Source organism: Entamoeba dispar, genomic scaffold (genome assembly GCF_000209125.1).
Source record: "Entamoeba dispar SAW760 scf_1105229462837 genomic scaffold, whole genome shotgun sequence".
NCBI classification, from domain to species: Eukaryota; Evosea; order Mastigamoebida; family Endamoebidae; genus Entamoeba; species Entamoeba dispar.
The window spans coordinates 1-18,183 of NW_001855392.1; the positions used below are offsets into that span (position 1 = coordinate 1).

The 18,183-nt window shown below is 22.9% G+C and overlaps 8 protein-coding genes across 8 annotated transcripts, besides 34 other annotated features; 2 read left to right on the forward strand and 6 right to left on the reverse strand.

Annotated features, from left to right (window-relative positions):
• Window positions 1-146: a sequence feature (AT_rich).
• Window positions 147-166: 20 nt separating this feature from the next.
• On the reverse strand, window positions 167-1,141 carry EDI_243120 (uncharacterized protein; the record flags this gene model as incomplete). Its single annotated transcript, XM_001740259.1, has 1 exon — window positions 167-1,141. The coding sequence occupies one exon, from the start codon at window positions 1,139-1,141 to the stop codon at window positions 167-169; it is 975 nt and encodes a 324-aa protein (XP_001740311.1).
• Window positions 253-289: a microsatellite.
• A 97-nt stretch (window positions 1,142-1,238) lies between the features above and the next one.
• Window positions 1,239-2,190: a repeat region.
• Window positions 2,128-2,906: a repeat region.
• Window positions 2,883-2,949: a repeat region.
• Window positions 2,918-3,588, forward strand: EDI_243130 (uncharacterized protein; the record flags this gene model as incomplete). The annotated part of the gene is made up of 2 exons (XM_001740260.1): window positions 2,918-3,111; window positions 3,225-3,588. 2 exons carry the CDS (start codon window positions 2,918-2,920, stop codon window positions 3,586-3,588), a joined length of 558 nt encoding a protein of 185 aa, XP_001740312.1.
• Window positions 2,952-3,038: a microsatellite.
• Window positions 3,589-3,927: 339 nt separating the features above from the next.
• Window positions 3,928-3,988: a sequence feature (AT_rich).
• Window positions 3,989-4,006: 18 nt separating this feature from the next.
• Window positions 4,007-4,028: a sequence feature (AT_rich).
• A 434-nt stretch (window positions 4,029-4,462) lies between these two features.
• Window positions 4,463-4,588: a sequence feature (AT_rich).
• A 79-nt stretch (window positions 4,589-4,667) lies between these two features.
• Window positions 4,668-4,964: a sequence feature (AT_rich).
• Window positions 4,965-5,043: 79 nt separating this feature from the next.
• On the reverse strand, window positions 5,044-8,658 carry EDI_243140 (serine-threonine protein kinase, putative; the record flags this gene model as incomplete). The annotated part of the gene is made up of 1 exon (XM_001740261.1): window positions 5,044-8,658. One exon carries the CDS (start codon window positions 8,656-8,658, stop codon window positions 5,044-5,046), a length of 3,615 nt encoding a protein of 1,204 aa, XP_001740313.1.
• Window positions 6,742-6,781: a sequence feature (AT_rich).
• Window positions 8,659-8,842: 184 nt separating the features above from the next.
• Window positions 8,843-8,897: a microsatellite.
• Window positions 8,898-8,946: a sequence feature (AT_rich).
• Window positions 8,947-9,019: 73 nt separating this feature from the next.
• Window positions 9,020-9,065: a sequence feature (AT_rich).
• Window positions 9,066-9,264: 199 nt separating this feature from the next.
• Window positions 9,265-9,295: a microsatellite.
• A 6-nt stretch (window positions 9,296-9,301) lies between these two features.
• Window positions 9,302-9,347: a sequence feature (AT_rich).
• Window positions 9,348-9,357: 10 nt separating this feature from the next.
• EDI_243150 (fk506-binding protein, putative) lies at window positions 9,358-10,167 on the forward strand (the record flags this gene model as incomplete). Its single annotated transcript, XM_001740262.1, has 2 exons — window positions 9,358-9,424; window positions 9,476-10,167. The coding sequence occupies 2 exons, from the start codon at window positions 9,358-9,360 to the stop codon at window positions 10,165-10,167; spliced, it is 759 nt and encodes a 252-aa protein (XP_001740314.1).
• Window positions 9,652-9,816: a microsatellite.
• Window positions 10,144-10,199: a sequence feature (AT_rich).
• EDI_243160 (cathepsin H precursor, putative) lies at window positions 10,192-11,145 on the reverse strand (the record flags this gene model as incomplete). Its single annotated transcript, XM_001740263.1, has 1 exon — window positions 10,192-11,145. The coding sequence occupies one exon, from the start codon at window positions 11,143-11,145 to the stop codon at window positions 10,192-10,194; it is 954 nt and encodes a 317-aa protein (XP_001740315.1).
• Window positions 10,246-10,273: a sequence feature (AT_rich).
• Window positions 11,144-11,196: a sequence feature (AT_rich).
• Window positions 11,197-11,269: 73 nt separating this feature from the next.
• Window positions 11,270-11,299: a sequence feature (AT_rich).
• Window positions 11,300-11,338: 39 nt separating this feature from the next.
• Window positions 11,339-11,379: a sequence feature (AT_rich).
• EDI_243170 (uncharacterized protein) lies at window positions 11,373-13,667 on the reverse strand (the record flags this gene model as incomplete). Its single annotated transcript, XM_001740264.1, has 1 exon — window positions 11,373-13,667. The coding sequence occupies one exon, from the start codon at window positions 13,665-13,667 to the stop codon at window positions 11,373-11,375; it is 2,295 nt and encodes a 764-aa protein (XP_001740316.1).
• Window positions 12,321-12,343: a sequence feature (AT_rich).
• Window positions 13,311-13,338: a sequence feature (AT_rich).
• A 277-nt stretch (window positions 13,668-13,944) lies between the features above and the next one.
• Window positions 13,945-14,034: a microsatellite.
• Window positions 13,961-14,027: a microsatellite.
• Window positions 14,035-14,110: 76 nt separating the features above from the next.
• Window positions 14,111-14,183: a sequence feature (AT_rich).
• A 72-nt stretch (window positions 14,184-14,255) lies between these two features.
• Window positions 14,256-14,357: a sequence feature (AT_rich).
• Window positions 14,358-14,931: 574 nt separating this feature from the next.
• Window positions 14,932-15,145: a sequence feature (AT_rich).
• A 626-nt stretch (window positions 15,146-15,771) lies between these two features.
• Window positions 15,772-15,803: a sequence feature (AT_rich).
• A 442-nt stretch (window positions 15,804-16,245) lies between these two features.
• Window positions 16,246-16,328: a microsatellite.
• Window positions 16,329-16,362: 34 nt separating this feature from the next.
• On the reverse strand, window positions 16,363-16,695 carry EDI_243180 (uncharacterized protein; the record flags this gene model as incomplete). Its single annotated transcript, XM_001740265.1, has 1 exon — window positions 16,363-16,695. The coding sequence occupies one exon, from the start codon at window positions 16,693-16,695 to the stop codon at window positions 16,363-16,365; it is 333 nt and encodes a 110-aa protein (XP_001740317.1).
• Window positions 16,696-17,006: 311 nt separating this feature from the next.
• Window positions 17,007-17,036: a sequence feature (AT_rich).
• A 311-nt stretch (window positions 17,037-17,347) lies between these two features.
• Window positions 17,348-18,121, reverse strand: EDI_243190 (uncharacterized protein; the record flags this gene model as incomplete). Its single annotated transcript, XM_001740266.1, has 1 exon — window positions 17,348-18,121. The coding sequence occupies one exon, from the start codon at window positions 18,119-18,121 to the stop codon at window positions 17,348-17,350; it is 774 nt and encodes a 257-aa protein (XP_001740318.1).
• Window positions 17,716-17,747: a sequence feature (AT_rich).
• Window positions 18,097-18,143: a sequence feature (AT_rich).
• Between the last annotated feature and the right edge of the window lie 40 nt (window positions 18,144-18,183).

Here is an 18,183-nt window from a genome sequence, read left to right on the forward strand (position 1 = left end):
TAAATAAATATAATGATAATGAAAGTATATAAATAATATAATGAATAAATGATATAGTTTAAATTAATACAAATAATGATATTTTTATGTGAATATTATTATTGTTTTAATCATTTAAAACATTTTTAGTAAATTAAAAATAATAACCATTTGTTGTTATTTTAAATTATTCAATTAAAGATTGTTTTCCATCATCATCTGAATGAATTTTCATAATCTTTAATTCATTTATTTCTTCTTTGTATTCACTGGTATTATTATTGGTATCATTATTATTATTATTATTATTTATATTTAATAACATACTATTATATTTTATTTCATTAAATACATTTCGAATATCACCAATAATATGAACTGTGTTATTATTAAATTGGATTCCATATCCAATATTATTAGTAATTGTTATCAATAAATCATCTTTAGTAGTATCATGCCCAAGTACAATATAAATATCACTTTCTCTTTTACTTACAATTGGAATATATTCTTTCATTCCATTTCTTCTTATAATGAATAAAGCAGATTTATTACAAACAAAAGTTTGATCTCCAAATGACTTAACAGAATGAAAGAATATACCAAAAACATTTCCATACTTAGTAACACAAAATACACCAAAATCTTTCTGTCCAAAAAGTTGTTTGTATATATTTGTTGATGAATTTAGTGTTTTACAATATTGGATACGTGGAAATATAATTTTATAACTACTAAGAGTATCTAAGAATAACTTCACTGGTTTACCATGAAATATATCAACAAATCTTTCATTTGGATCAGCAACAACAACAACGTCTTTTCTTTTTTCAGTTCCATCTGTCATTCCATTAGTCTTTTTATTATATTTAATAACTAATCCATTTAATTCTTTAACAAGGTTTAAATATTCTTCTTTTATTTGTGAGACCTCACTCTGAGAAATATCTTCTGGCGGATGGCAAAGTTCTTGAAGTTTTTTATCGATATCATTTTGAACCTCACTTATTTTAGCTTGAATTTCATCTACGCTTTTAGGACTTTCTTCATTACAAGTATCAGGTACTACTGATATATCTATTGGGTTTTCATCAGTTTGTTCTGGCTCTCTTTCTGGTTTTTTATCGCAGAAACTATCACTAAATTCTGAGGATGTTGCCATTGTCAATGGTTCACAACTGAAATATGAAGATCTTTTATAATGAACAATTTTATCTATTTTTAGAAATGATGCTTAATTTATTTGATTTTTAAAGATATTTTTCAGTTCAGAATATTCTACATCATATTTTGATACCATGGAATTGAGTAATGTAATAGAATCTTGTAAAGAAAATCAAACAAGAAACAGGTATTCATGTTCAAAGAAAAGAAAGAACTTCAATAGCAATAAAAAGTATAATAACAATGATAAAAGAAATAACAAGAGAAAAGTGAATAGAAAAAGAAGAATCAAAGAAAAACAAATAAGAAACAAAGTAAATATAATGATAATAAACATTATACAAATAAGAAATCTAAATGGTTGACAACAAATGAAATTGAAATGAAAATTAAAAGGATAAGAAGTGAAATTGAGAAATGAGAATAATCAGAATTACTTAAAAAGTATGAAGATAATGAAAATGTATAATATTCTCCAAGAAGTATATTCAATAATAATAAGAAAATCAAAGAAGAAAATAAATAGAAAACAAAATAAGTGATGAAGATATTAAAACAAATGAAACATGAATCAAAAACAAATAAATGAAATAAAAGTACAATAATAAATGAAAAAGAAAATAAATAAAAAAAAAACACAAGATAAAGAAGAAGAATATAAGAAAGAAAAAATCAACACACTTCAAAAAAAATCAAAGAAATAGAAGAAATTATTAAAGACTTCAAACAAAAAAAGAATGAAGAAGAACAAATTATCTCAAATGAAATGATTCAAAAAACACGAGACACAGTTAGAAAAGAGGGTGATGAAGAAATAGAAAAGATGAAAACACGAATAAACAATATTCAAACTACATGTAATGAAATAAGAAAAGAAAACTCTAAATTAAAATAATAAAATATTTCATTACAATCAAAAATAAATGAAATATAAAATAGAAATAACACATAAAGATGAAATAAAGATGAAATCGTCATCATTCTCCAAGCTGGTGTGAGAGGGTGAAGAAGGAGGAGATCCAGAAGAGTGATGATATTGTGAGAAGAACATAAGAGATAAAGAAAATCAAATCTGTGAATATCAAAAAAGTAGAATTGAAAAGGATGAGATTGAAGAAAAAACAAAAGGAGAATTAACCATACACAAAGAGAAAATGAAGAACAAAAACAAATAATATCAAATCATCATCAATTTATTATTTATTTTTTATCTCAGAAATAAAGAAGAAGAAAACAATGATATTAATGATAAACACACAACCAATACTGAGAACATCATCATCATAGACAATACAAATGAACAAAACTACCATTATGAAAAAGACAATTCTAGAAATAGAAGAAGAAGAGAGCGAAACACTGAGTATCAAAAAACAAGAAATGATAATCAATCAAGAAGAGAAGAAAATACAACAAATCAAACAAATAGAAATTTAATTGATGTGTTGTATTGTTTTGCAATTAATTTGTTAAATAAGAAATTAAATAAGAAATTAAGATGAGAACAAATAGAAAGCATAATAAAAGTAATAAATAATAATGTAAATAATGATAAAGAATACATTAATAATATTAAAATATCACATAGAATAAAAGAAACAACTGAAAGATATATCAGAATGAAAGTGAACCATCATAGAAGGGAAAGTAGAGTGTAATTCAATAATAAAAAACATTATCATAAAAAATAACTCTACTGATATTGATAATGAACATATTAATATTATCATCAATCAAGTTAAAGAAATGAAAATAAAATAAATCATAATTTAGAATGAAAGATACAGAAATTATGATAATTTCTTCCTTTCATGTTCTTCTTTTACTCTTCTTCTTTGCCTCTTCTTATGCTTCTTTTTTTTTATCTTCCTGTTGTTTTTTCTTATCTTTGTTTTGGGTATTTTCATTTTTTAATTTGCGCTGTCAGTGTCTGGATTTATGGTTTTGTCATTTTTCTTTTCTGGACTTGTTTTGTCATTACTTTTCGTATCAACTCTATTTCATTTTCCTCTAAAATTACTCTTTCACTCTAACTTATGTTAACTTTGTTTTGTTTTTGATCTGGTTCATTTTCTTCTTAGTTTTTTTTTCTTATCCTTTCAGACTCATCCTCGTTATTGTTATGTTCTTGTTATTGAATTTGGTTCTCTTGACTATTTTCTTTCAGAGTTTCTTTCTTTTCTGAACTTTTGCTTTCATTTCAGGACTTTCTTCTTTCTTGGATATTCTGGTTGTTATTTTGTTTTTTCTTCTTTTTTCTTACTGAACTCTCTTCAGTTGCTTCTTGATTTCCTTCACTCACTTTTCCATTATGTTGTCATCTATATGTTTTACCTAGGCCTACTGGTGTTAATTCTTCTTTTGTTACTTTTTCTCCAGTCACACAAGTTTCTTCCTTTAAATGTATTTCTATCTATTGTACATTCTTTTAATATTATTATTTGAATGTATTCAAGTGTTTAACTTCATTTTACTTCTTTCTTCCTTACTGATAGTACTCTTTGTTGCACTATAAATACAATAAATAATAAAAATCTAATCATTAAGGAACTTCCATTCAATTCTTCTCTTTAAATATATTCTATTTATTATTTTCATTGATTCGATTTATTTTCAAATCATAATTCAAACCACTAATATATATAAATATCTTTAATATGGTATGTGTTCAATAATACTAAATAGTACTAATGATTTTATTATTTCTATAACATCAAAAATAGACTTTTTCAATAAACCTTTTTTTCCTATTTTCTTTCATAAATAAAATAATTTGAGAGATACAAATATTATTATAACTAAACATTGAATAAATACTATTATAAACAAATTAATATTATTATAACTTTTCTTGTACGAATACATTTTTTATTATTAAATATTATGGATGTTATTAAATGTCAATTATAACTAAACATAATTGAATTAAATTTTATTTTTGTTAACAGTATAAATTATTAATGTAAACCATAGTTCTATAGAATAAAACAACATTTTGACTATTACAAGTTATTTTTAAACAAATATATTAATATTCTGTTCTTTTTATTTGAAAATAAATTCTATAAACTTGTTGATATCACTCAACAGAATTTTTTGTATATTTGATATCACTTTTATTGTTTTTCTTTGTTTTTTAATTAAAATAAATACTGAATAAAATAGTTCAATATTTTATAACCATCTTGTTTTATTAATATATAATTTACCTTGTGTATTATTTACTAAAATTTGATGTTAAAATAATATGTCCATATTTAAATAATGAATTATTTAGTTACAACAATTTCTTTTAAATACAGGTATTGAATATGTTGACTATTTTATTATTTTAAATTTATGATAACTATTTTATTTATTTTTCAGAGTGATTATAGGAATATTTAATAATTATGTTTTATTAATTTATATTAAATAGCTAATAAATATGTAATTAATTTTATTACACGTATAATTGGTACGTTAAAATGTTTGTGGTTAATAGTTATTATTTATCATTCTTTTATTTATTTTTGTTTGATTGGTATTTTATGTTATTTAATGAAAAATGAATATAAATATTTTGTTTAACATATTCTATTTTATGTATTGTTATTCTTATTAAATTAGAGTTAATTTATTTTTAGTTATTCAATTAATATCAGAATGATTATTTATTGAGAGTTGTATAAATTATAAATAAAAAATATTATCTTGTAATAGATAAATGAAATAATTAGTATGTATTTAACTCAATAAAATTAAAATGAATTTATCATTATAAATAACTTCCATTAAAATTATTATAATTTTCAGATAAAGAATAAATTATTATATATAATGAACTTTTATTGTTATTTTGTTATGAATATTTTTATGAAAGAGAAAAAGAAAAATAACTTGATTTAAAATGGATTTGAATCAAAGTGACAATACTTGAGATGAAATTGATGTGTCGATACTTTCTTCATTTCCTTTATTATCTTCCATATTATTTATTGTACTACTTGAACTAGTATTTATACTATACCTTTTTTCAGAAGAAGAAATATCTTGAGATTTAGTTTCAGTCCTTGTTGATCCAGAATGACCTTTAGTAGAATTTGATTTATCAGTCATTCTTCTTAATATACCATCTAAAACTGTTCCTAATTCTTTGAAAGTAGGTCTTTCCGATGGATTATGTTTCCAAGATTGTTCAATAAGAGTCTTAAAAATACATTCATCAGAAACATCAAGTCTTTTTCCAGCACCTACAAATCTTAGTATTGATTCTGAATCAGGGAATTTTATTGGATCATAAGGATCTCTTCCTAACCAAATTTCTAACATACAAATAGCAAATGAATATACATCTGATTTTAATGTCATTTGATCTTTTCTACTAATTTCTGGTGCCATATATACAGGTGTACCAATATTTTGTAATTCGATTTTTCCAGATGATTCAATAAATGAACGAGAAGTACCAAAATCAGTAACTTTAGCAGTAATAGGATCATGTGGATTTTTAGAATAAACTAAAACATTATCAGTTTTTAAATCACGATGAAGAATATCATTTTGATGTAAATATTCCATACCACGTGCTATATCTTGACAGAATCTAACTTTTAAAAAATCACTTAATGGATTTGTTTTCATGAATTTTCTTAATGAACCTAATGGACAAAATTCTGTTACAAGACATAATGTATCAGCAGTTACTACACTTCCAATGAAATTTACAATATACGGACAACGAATACGTTCCATCATTTCTGCTTCTTGACTAAAATTAGGTAATAATTCAGCTAATCCAACTAAATCAGTTTTCATCACTTTAACTGCAACATCAACTCTTCTCCAATCAGCACGATAAACAATACCAAATGTACCACCACCAATAGGTGGATGTTGTAAATGAATTTCTTCATAATCCAATTTAGTAGAAAGAGCAGACTCAACTTGAAGATTTAAATAAACATGGAATTTAGATACTTTAGATTTTCCTTTTTTCTTTTTTGAACTAGATTTATCACTTTTATTTGATTTACTATTTGTAGTTTTAGAAGAAGAAGGAGTACTTTTTTGAGGTTGAGAATTTGAAGTATTATTTGTATTTGATGAATGAGAACGATTATCCATTTCACTATTTTGACTTGATTGAGAATTTTGAGCAATCAAATCAGGATTTTCCTTTTTAATTTCTTTTAAAATATTTCCTAATTGACCATATCTTAAAGTAATTGGGATTTTTTCATTTAGTAAAGTAGTACACTTAGCCATAAATGTAATAGTTAATTCAGCAAAATCACCTGGTCTAATAGTACCAGTAAATGGTTTACACATAATTTCATATTTTGTATAATCACCAGAATGGAATGTAAAATGCATACTCTCTTTCCAGTTGTTAGTTAAAATAATTGTTGTATCAATAGGTTCATTAATTTCAGGTCTTATATCACCAAAATCAATTGTATTAGAAGAGAATGAAAAATAAGGGTTTTGTTGTTTTAAGTCAATGTATTGAGAATTTGTTTTATCAAATGGAATGATTGTATTCTCGAAGATGATTAGTTTTTCATCATCAATTTCTTGTTTAATTTGTTTAGTAAGATTGTAATAAATGAATAACACTAATAATAATAATAATATATAAAATATAATATATATTATACTTCCTATTCCCCAAAATAAAAAATTTGTTATCCCTCTGGAAATTGAACTACAATCTGCTTTATTTTGTGAATACCATCCTGGTTGACATTCACATTCAATACATCCATCTCCTCCATCACATTCTTCTCCTTTATCCCATTTTTTATTTCCACATGTAGATAACATACAACCAATTCTTGCTTTCGCATATTTCTTTGTTCCATTTACACAAACACAATGATCACACCCATATCCTCCATCACATTCTTCATATTTATTAATTTCATTATTTCCACATGTTGAAACGGCACACTTACGAACTCCATTGATATTTTTTGGTTCAAATCCATACAGACAATTACAGTTAATTGAACATTTACTATCATCATATCCTTCAATAGACAAATCACATTCTTCTCCTTCATCTAATTTTCCATTTCCACATAATGAACAGGTTTCATCTTTAAGAACATATCCATCATTACATTCACATTTACCAGTATGAGAAGAACATAACCCATTATTATCACAATTATTAGTACAAACTGTATTTATATCAACCTGGATTTGAGCTGAATATTGTTCATTTACTCCAACAAACAAAAAATATAAATACCCTGTTTGTAATGAAACTACCATCCTTGCTAATTTTGAATTATTCCCACACCCATCTGTCCTTGAACGAATGCACTTTGTTTTTGAATCATCATCACAATTAATCATTGAAATATCTTCAGAATTTTCATTTAATCCATAATCACTTAATTTAACAGCTAAAAGATCAAGATTTATATCATATTCAGATGGTGAATTACATGTAGAAATTTGTATACTTTGATCTGCTCCAATTAACTTAAACCAAAGTCCTTTAACAATATCTTTAGAACAAATAGAACGTGAATTAATAGTATGTTCTAAATTAAATACATTTGAATAATTAGAACTAGCTAATGTATTCCAGTCAATATTATAATAACTTGAAGAACATGCATGAGTAATTTTATTAACATATAACTTAAAAGCTGGAATTTGAAATGAAGCAAATTTTGAATGAATAAAGAGATATTGAGTTGAACCAGTTTCTAATAAAGTAATAATTCTGGGAGAATTTACATATTTAGAATGTCCACCATTTTTGTAAAGACAAACTAATGAAGTAGAATATCCCAATTTTTCTTGACAATCTTGTTCTATGACTATAGCAAGTTTACTTCCTATTTCTTGTTTTTGAATTTTTGCTAGTTCAAGTTCTTGATGAGAATATCTTTTATCTACTTCAATAGAAACAAAAGTATTTATAGTCGATGTAAGTTTAAACCAAACACCATAAGTATATGGTTTAATTGGATCAACATATTGTGAACATCTATTTAATTGAAGTCCAACAAGATTAGAAACATCAGGAATAGAAATTAAACCACCATTTTTTATTTCTTCTTCTCCTATTTGAATATTAAACACATTTTCTTCTCCTTTTTCTTTAAAATATTGCTCTATTATATTACTAAACATTCCACATGTTTGTATTTCATTTTCTTTTATTGGTTTGCATTTCCCTTCTCCAAACCACATGTATCCTGATTGACATCCTTGACAATCACTTGTATATCCTTTAGAAATATTACATTGTTCACATACATCTGGAAGAATACATCCTGAAGAACATGCATCTTCATACATACATTGCATTTGACAATTTCCTTTTCCATCTGCAATATATCCAGTACCACAAATACATTGTGATGTACATCCAACAGACCCATCACATTGTTCATAGTATTGATTCCATTCATTATCTCCACAAACTGCTATCTGGTTATAAACTTCTTCAGTAATTCCTCCAAACACAAAACAAATCAAAAGAAAAGGTAAGAGTATTCTATTATGTATAGTCATAAATTAATTAAATAAGATGAAGTTATCTAATTTCATGAAATAATAATAAAAAAAATACGCTCATTAAATATTTACGTCATCTCTCTAACTAATAAATGATTCTCTCTGGTGATAACTCTTTTTTTCGGCTTCTCATCTCACAATATGGTAAAAAAATTTTGAAGGTGATTTATATTTAGAATTCAAAAAGAACAAAAATAAAAACTAAAATATTTATAAAAATAAAAAAACTATAAAAAATTATATTAATACTATTTAATATGAATCTTTATTATATTTTTATTTATTCAAATTCATTCCTCTTTTTTTTTTCTTTTTAATCGGTTAGCTTTATCTTATGTTTCTTTCTATTAAAAACTACTATAATTAATATCAATTAATTTGATAAATAAAAAAAGTTATATTTTGAATGAAAAGTAGATTTGAGGATAGCAAAACCAAAAAACAAATATTAGAATTAAATATTCAGTGAGAATTAAAAAAAGAAAAAAGAATAACAAACATCAAAAAAAAAAGAATTATAATAATTAAGTGAGACATTAATCAATTAAGTTTTACAAATAAGTTAAATTTCTTAAGTATAAACTTAAAATGAAATTAATTGAAAAAAAAAAAAAAAAATAAATAAATAAATAAAGAGAACTAATTAATAAGAAATATAAAACTAAAAAATAAAAAAAAGATTTAAACAAATAACAAATGGTGGAAATACAATGTATTGAAGAAAGTAAAGGACAAGTAATTAGTGATCGAATGGAAATCAAAAGTTTGTTTAAAGTGTTAAAAGAGATAATAAAAAAATAATAATCAAAAATAGTACAATATAGTATTCAAAGTAATTTAACAAAAGAAGAAAATGAAATTCAATTTGTTATTGGAGAAGGAAGTGTATTACCATTTATTGAAAATTTTGTAATTAATAAAAGAATTGGAGAAAAATATCAAATAATAACAAAAGGGAAAGAAATATTTGGAGAAGAAGGATTTGGAGAAAGAATTAAAAGTGAAGAAGAGGTAAAGATAATAATTAAAATACTAGAAGGAAAAGAAATTAAAAAACCAAAAGCATTTGAAGAATGTATAAAAGAAATAATAAAAACAAAAGAAAAAGGAAAAGAAAAGATTACTAAAAAAGAATATAAAGAAGCAATAAAAATATATCAAGAATGTGCAGCAGAATTACATAATTTAATAGATGATATAAACTACCAAAAATATAATGAAGAAATTAAAAAACAACTTTTATTAATTCATTCAAATATGGCATTATGTTGGTTGAAACTAGAAAATTGGAATGAAACAAAACAACAATCAGAAGAAGTACTTAAATTTGATCCAGTTAATGTTAAAGCGTTATATAGAATTGGTGTTGTTTTAAATAAAAAAGAACAATATTCATTAGCTTTAAATTATCTTAAAAAAGCAATGACATTAGCAGAACAAGATGGTTTAATTAGAAAGGAATATAATTTTGCTGCAAATAACATTAATAAAATAACAAAAAAATAATAACAAATTTAAAAAAAAAGTAATTTAATAAAGTGTTATACTTTCTATATATGTTCCATATGAATAAATTCCACATACATTTTTATTTCTTTTTAAATATAAATATCCATTTGAACCCCATGAAGGTCCCCAACAATTTTTTAATATCCAATATGGTACTCCATTTATTGTTTTTCCATACCCAATTAATAATAGTCCAATTCTTGGTAATGATTGACTACATTCTTCTACATTTTCAAATATTCCTTCTCCATCATAATATGGCATTGTTGATGGCATATCAATATTAACTATTATTGGTGTTTGTTTAATCATTTCTATTAATTCTTCATCATTAAAAACACTTAAATATCTTCTTTTATTTACTTTACCAAAAACTCTAGATGAGTTATATTGACAAACTCCTTTTTCTGAAGTTTCAGGATAATCTTCTTCTTTCATAAATCCAAATCTTTGTAAATAAATAAAACATGGATTTGTTCTACCTAACTTTTTTCCAAAAAACTCATCTTGACAGTCAACTAATTGTTGTACTGACAGTTTTAATGTCTCATTTGTATACATCCCTTTTTTCTCTAAAAGAATTGCTGATTCAATACCATCAATTGTTGCTTCAAAATATCTTGTGCCACTTGATTTAATTGGAGTAATAATTCCTGAATTTCTCCAATCAAACTCGTTAATTAATTGAATTGTTTTTTTATTAGTTTTTAATCTTTTTTGACGTAGTTGTGGTAATGAAAATGTTTCTGAGTTAATCATTTTGTCAATTTCTTCTTCAGTAAAAACTGAAAAAGGAGAGTCATTTGAAATACTTAAATATCCTTTGTTTTGAAGTTGTTTTATCTTTTTTGTTGTTTCTTCAAAAATAGATTTTCTTAATTCAAATTCAATGTTCATTTTATTGTATTGATATTTTCTAATCCAATCATCAAATGTAAAAGCAAATGAAAGAGTAAATAATAAAATAAACAGCATATTAAAATATTATTTTATTAGTTTTTATTTTGTTAGTTTTTATTATAAAAACCAAAAAAAAAAGGTCAATTAATTGATATACTATTATCTATCTACAAGTTTTCATAATAATGAGAAGTAATTCTTTTATTTATATTATATAATTACTAAATTACTTTTTCATCCTAAACAATAAAAGAAAAAAAAAGAAACGTTAAATTTAAAATAAATTGAAAGAATTAATTTATTTATTTAGAAGAAGTAAACCAAGGAATAACTAATTCAATAAGAGAAGGAATTTTAGAAGTAAAAAATAAATATTGAACTGGTTTTGTTGTTATATTCTTAAATTCAGGAGTATCCATAATAGAACGAAGAATATCAGCATTAGCTCTACTCATATGGTCAAAAGAAAAATGAGTAATACGGTCATTAATTGGAGGTAAAATAAAAGGATCAATTTTATTTTGGATCAAAGAAACAAGTTGTTGAGGTTTTGAATTTAAAAATTGTTGAAAAGAAGATTGAATAGTTTCTTTAGACATTCCCCAAATAGTGTATAAGGCATTAAAACAAAACATACTTTTAGTAGAAATATTTTTTATGATAATTTCTTGTAATACTTTAGAATTAATTAATTTCATAGGAGAAATTAAATCAAATAATGGAGATGAAATATAAATTGGTTTAATATTATTCATACTAAAAATGTTTTGGTCAATAAAATGAGAATTAAATGGATGAAGAAAAACAAAAGCATCTTTATTTTGTTTTAATTGAAGTTTTTCACGAGTTTGATTTACTTTTTTAATAAATTGTTCATTAAACCATTTCCAAAGAAATTGTTTAGTAAATTGAAAATCATCACCAATTTCAAAACAATTATTTGGATAAATGAATGATAATTGTTCTGAAGTAAATTTATCACAACAAGTAATTGTTTGAATTATTTCTCCTTTTGCATTAATACAACCAATAATACAATCATCAAAACTATCACGTGTTCTTTGAACAGGATCAGATGTTTGTGAATAAGTAAATATTTCTGTTTCATTAAGAGATAATGAATTATATTCAATTCCTATTTGATCAATACAATAAATAAGTTCTAAAAATGGTTGAATTTGTAGGATATTAAAAATTGAATAATCAAACAATTGAATTGTTTTTTCACATTCTTCTTTCCAAAGTTTATCATATTTTAATTTAATTAATTTAACTCTTTGAAGAGTAATTCCATGTTCTTTAAGATCTTTAATAATACTTGATTTTTCAACTCCATTTTGTTTTGCAAGTGCATTAACAATATTTCCTCCAATATGATTTCCTTTTGACTTATTTAACATAAATTCTTCAACATCATTTTTAAATTGAATAGAATAATGTGATTTTCTATTCTTTTTTGATGTTTCACTTACTCTTGATTTTTTTTCAATTTTTTGTTTATTAATTAGTTCTTTATGTGGTGTTTGTTGTTGTGTTCCTTTACTTAAATGTTTTTTTCTTTCATTTGGTTTTTTAAACATTTTTTTAATTTCAGGATATTCTGATTTATTAAAAAATGCGATACTCCATTGTTTAATATCATTTTTAGATTCATTGCATCTATCAAAAAATGATTGAACATTCATACGTAAAAAATTAAGTGAAGAGTTAAATATATTAACAGGAAAATGAGAAATCCATTCATTTGCTAATAAATTTAAAGGATGACGAAGATTAAAACCTTCCATAGGAGAAATAATAACTTTAATTTTATTTTCTTTAAGGTCATTTAAAATAGGTTTAATATCATTGTAATAAAATGTATTAATAACAAAAGCACAAAATCCTTCATAATTTTTTTGTTTTCTAATTTGATGAATATGAGGAATAAATATTTTTTTTATCCATTCTATTAAATCATTTCCATTAAATATTCCTTTTTCTGTTTTAATAAAAAATGCAGATGATTTATATACTTCTTCATTTATTTTTGAATAATTATTTCCAGTAATTGCAAATATTGGTGTTAACATAAAACCATCCCCTGAACAACAACAATAAATATTTGATAAATGTGATGTTCTTCCAAATAATTGTGGTTTTTTATTTAAACAAAAACAATTAAATTGTTTTCTATGATATAATTGAACTCCAATTTCTTCTGTTAAAAAAATATATTGAAGTTCAATTCCATGTACTTGTTTTTTAATAAAATTAATTTCTTTTATTGATTCTTCATCTGAAAGTATATTTAAATATGGATACGCTGATATTTGTTTAAGTCCAACACTTAAAATATATTTAACAATATTTGGTTGATTATAATTTAATTCTTCCAATATCGCTCTGACTAATTGTGGTGTAACAATACCTCCTTTTTCTTCTATTTCTTTTACTTTTTTAATAAATATTTTATCTGATTCTGTAAATTCATTTATTGGTTTTGTAATAATTTCTTCATGTTTACTTTCATTTATTGTTATTGGTTGTTCTATTGTATTACTTTGAAATGATGAAAATTCTGTTTCAGATGATAAATTAACAGACTCTTCTTCCATTATTTTTTTAGTTTTGAATATTTCTAGTTTTTTCTTTTCAATTGAATAATCCAAAAATAAAAGAAAAACTCGAAAAAGAATTCTATGCAAACTTCTCCTCTTCCTATCTCTTCTCTTAATTCTCAAATAAATAAATTAAATACTTCTCTTGATTCAATTTTTATTCAATTTAAAAAAGATGAACATGTTATTTTAATTAATTCTCCTATTCAATGGTCAATTATGGATGAAAGAAAAACTTATCGTGATATTTGTGACTGGGCATTTACTCCTTCGAATATTCATTTTTAAAATTTATTTTTTCTTATTTATTTATTTTTTTTACTATTTGATTTCTTTTTTTTTATTCAATTTTATCTTTTATCTTGAAAACATTAATATTAACATCCTCTTTTTTTTTAATAACTTTCACCAAAAACATTAAAAAATTGGTTTAAAACATCATATTTATAATAAACTTTCTTCTTATTTTTTTTAATTAATGTTAGTAATGATTAATATATATAATTATTTTAACTAATGGGGATTTAATTGTTGAAGTTAAATAATTTCTATTCTGACATAAACTTGTTATTAAATGTTTTGTTCTTATTTTTATTTATACTGTTAAATTAATATTAAAATATATCATGTTTTTTTTTAATTTAAAAGATATATTAAAATAATAATATTCAATGATAAAATTAAATTGTTCTTTAATCAATTATTAGTTGAAATACACCCAAACATCTATTCACAATTTTTAGAATCTTACATTACTTTTTAAAAAATACTTCTTAGTATCTACAAGAAAATAGCTTTATTGTTGTGTGTTATTAAAGAATAACCAAACTATAAAAGACTATTCTTTTTTCATTCAAACAATTAGTAAACACAATATATTCAATTCATTAAAAGAGGTACTTCTAGTTGAATATGATATTCTTAATTAATTATGATCATATATTTTTTGTTTATTTTTAAGAAATGAAGATAATTGATATACTTTTAGAAGTTGTTTATAGAGTTATACATAATTTCACAAGTATAATAAATAAATGCCAATTTCATTATTAAACTATTCTTAAGTGTCATACACTCTAAAAATTAAAAAAGTAGAATATCTATTGAATTAATTTTATACACTATTAATATTAGATTTATGAATTGGATGTTATTTTTTGAAAGTAAACCTATTGAATATCTCTTCTGTACAACTCTCAATTAATAGAAATAAGTTATTGTCATTTTTAAGAAACTACTTATAGTTATTAGTAAACCTTACTTTTAAAATATCAAATAACTTAATAAATTTATAAAAAAAAACTTATTGAATATTAAATGAAATAAAAGATACAACATTTATCTTTTTTTACATTAAGTATAAGTAATAAATATTAACACAACAAATATTAAATTCAATATCTATACCAAAAATAGATTTAATATTAATATATAACTTAAATTTACATTGAAATTTCATATAATATATTTTTAAAGGTTCTCAAATTATTGTTTTTTTGCCTCTATTTCCTTACTAATTTGTATTTTTTTTAAAGATTCAGAAAAATACTAGTAATTAAATATAAAAATTGTTGTCTTTATTTTGCGAGTTATTACAATATAATACTTAAAACTGATTTGTTAATTTATTTATATATAAAGATTTAGGAAATGATAATTTTGTATTAGATTATAGAAAAACATTCTAAAGTTAAAGAACACAACAAGAGATGGATGGAAATATTTTTATGTTTTTACAGTTAAAATAATATTAAAGTTTTTAGTTAAATCTTATTCTTCTCAATTCAAAATATATTTCTCTAATGTTATCACTAAAAATAATTAATGAATTACTTAAAAAACTAACCAAGTATTGTTTTAAGTGAGTATAATGCAGATAATATGTTCAAGTATTTTTATTTTAAATGAGAAATACATAATATTTCACAATAACAAAAATATTGGACCTCTATTCAAGACAAGGTATTCATAAATTTAATGAAAAAAAGCTAAAAATATCATCAATACTTTAAATAACTTTAATTAAATCTATTCCAATTTCGATTAATTTAATCTTCAATAAATTATCACTATTTAAATGATTTAAAATCAATCAAAGATCTATTTTTATAATATACTTTAAATTAAAAAATAGATAAGAATCTATACACTTACAAAGATATTTACTTTTAATTCACTTTTTTTATTAAACTCTATTCATTTTTCCTTTTATAATACCAACAATTTCTTTAATATACTAAATTCAATTATTTCTTAATGATAATATTTGAGAAGAGTTGAAGTGTTTAAATAATATTTCCAAAACAATACTATAGTTTCATCACCGTTAGTGTAAAAAGAATAAATAACTTCCTCTTTGACTCAATTTAGAACACAAAAATCTTGAGAAGAAACTGAAGAAGAGTCAAGTAGACCACTCAACATCAACTATTTCCTATTTTTCAAAATAAAAGTAGCGAAAATAAATTTGGGAGCTAAGGAGATGGAATTAAAAAAAAAAACGGATTAAATATTTCTCAATCAAAAAGAAGGAAATGAACTAACGCTAAGAATATTCAGAAAACATACTTTTGTTAATAAATAATTTAATAAAAAATATAAACACACAAAAAAAAGAATAAAAAACCAAAATAAAAAATAATAGAATGAAGAGTTAAAGTTACATTGAAAATTTAATGGTATACACAACAAATTATAAATAATAAGGGGCTGGATAAAGACTTGAGTCTTTAATTGTTTCTATCCAATAATAAACTCTCTCTTCTTTATCCTCGTTTGAGAGAAACCCAAGTCCATGAGAACATAAATTCTTTTTTGTTAGTCTTTGACGAGTAAATGGTTCAGAAGATATAGAGCGTTTTGGTTTACATTCTGAAACATAATTTACTTTATTATTACAAGGAGAAGATGATCTTTTATTAAAACTTCCTTCAACACAAGTTTCTGAAAGAGTAACAAGAGGAAATTCTGTATGATAATGAGCACAATTAGGTAATTCAACAAGTCTAAATAGTGTTGGTTGCATAACAAATATTTGAATAATGAATTTTAAGATAAATGCTTTAATACCTTGAGAGAAAGAATTTTAATTCGCTGGTTAAGTTAAACCAAAAGAAAAAGTAAAGGTTCATGAATTTGATGGTTTTTAAACAAAAAAATTTGAGAAATTTGTCATCTGTACGTAATTTTTTTATGATTCTTCCTAAAATGTCTGATAATAACACAAAATACTCCTTCGAAAAATGGTTTTATTTTTCTACAATCTTTCAGAATATGACTTAAAATACTTTTTCTATTTTCAAACCAACAACCCCACAAATTAATTTTAGAACTTTCTATTTTTATTTATTAAAATTTTTAAAAAAACGAACTTATTGGAATTTAAATAATTTTTCCTTTTTTTATTTTCTTCGAAAATGACTCTTTTGTTGACTTTCTTTCGATATTTATCTATTTAATTTTTTAAACGACGGTTCTTCCTTGTTATTGGTTTCTTTTTTAACACTTTCTGTTACATTATTTTATTTTTTGATATACTAAATTACTTAATTATCAAATTTGTGATTTATTCAAGCAAAAGTTTTCAAAAAGTTCTCATCAGCACTTATGTTTTAAACAAAAGAAGGAGAGAAATAGAAAACCTGAAATTAAGTGGTGCATTTCAAAAAAAAAGTAAATTATTCGTCAACTTCAAATAAGTTCAATAAAGGTACTAAGAAACAACACATAAAAGGTCCTAATGTTATGCTGAATAATAATGAAACACCTCCTACTAATATTAATGGAATAAATGCAATAGAATAACTATATGAATGTCTAACACCAACATCTAAAGTCAATAATACTAACTGAGAAATCAAAAATAAAGCAAAGATACAATTAAAAATAAAAGAAATAATAGTAAAGTTAAAGTCTTTGAAAGAAGAAGAGATACAATTCATTATAAAATATAAAATACCAACTATCATAACTAGTAAACAATCATGTTGTGAATCATTACCTGCTAATCCAATGAAAATAATAAAAATAATTGAAAGGAATGAAGTTAATATATTTAAAATAAAATTTAAAATAATAGCTTTAGTACTTCTTTTAACTTGAATAAACTCACCATTTTCATTTATAATTTCAGCAGAAAAACAGTCATCAAGAACATTTGCAATACATCGTAATACAGTTCCAATAAAATAAGGAATTAACCAAATAAAATAATTACTCCCTTTAACACCTTCATCAACTCTAACAAAGAATAAAATAAATCCAATCCAATTTATAATATGTCCAATTCCACCAAGAAGTTTGGGTAATTTTTTTGAATAATAAGGGAATGACAAAAAATATAAAATATCAATAGGAATATTAACAACAGAAAAACCCCACTCTGTATCTAATTCTAATTTTATTATAAGTAATACAATCCATAAACAAAATATAATACTTAATATTATCATTATAAAATCAAATAAAAATAATCCACATTGAATGAACGGTTTTGCTTTTTTAACAACTTCTG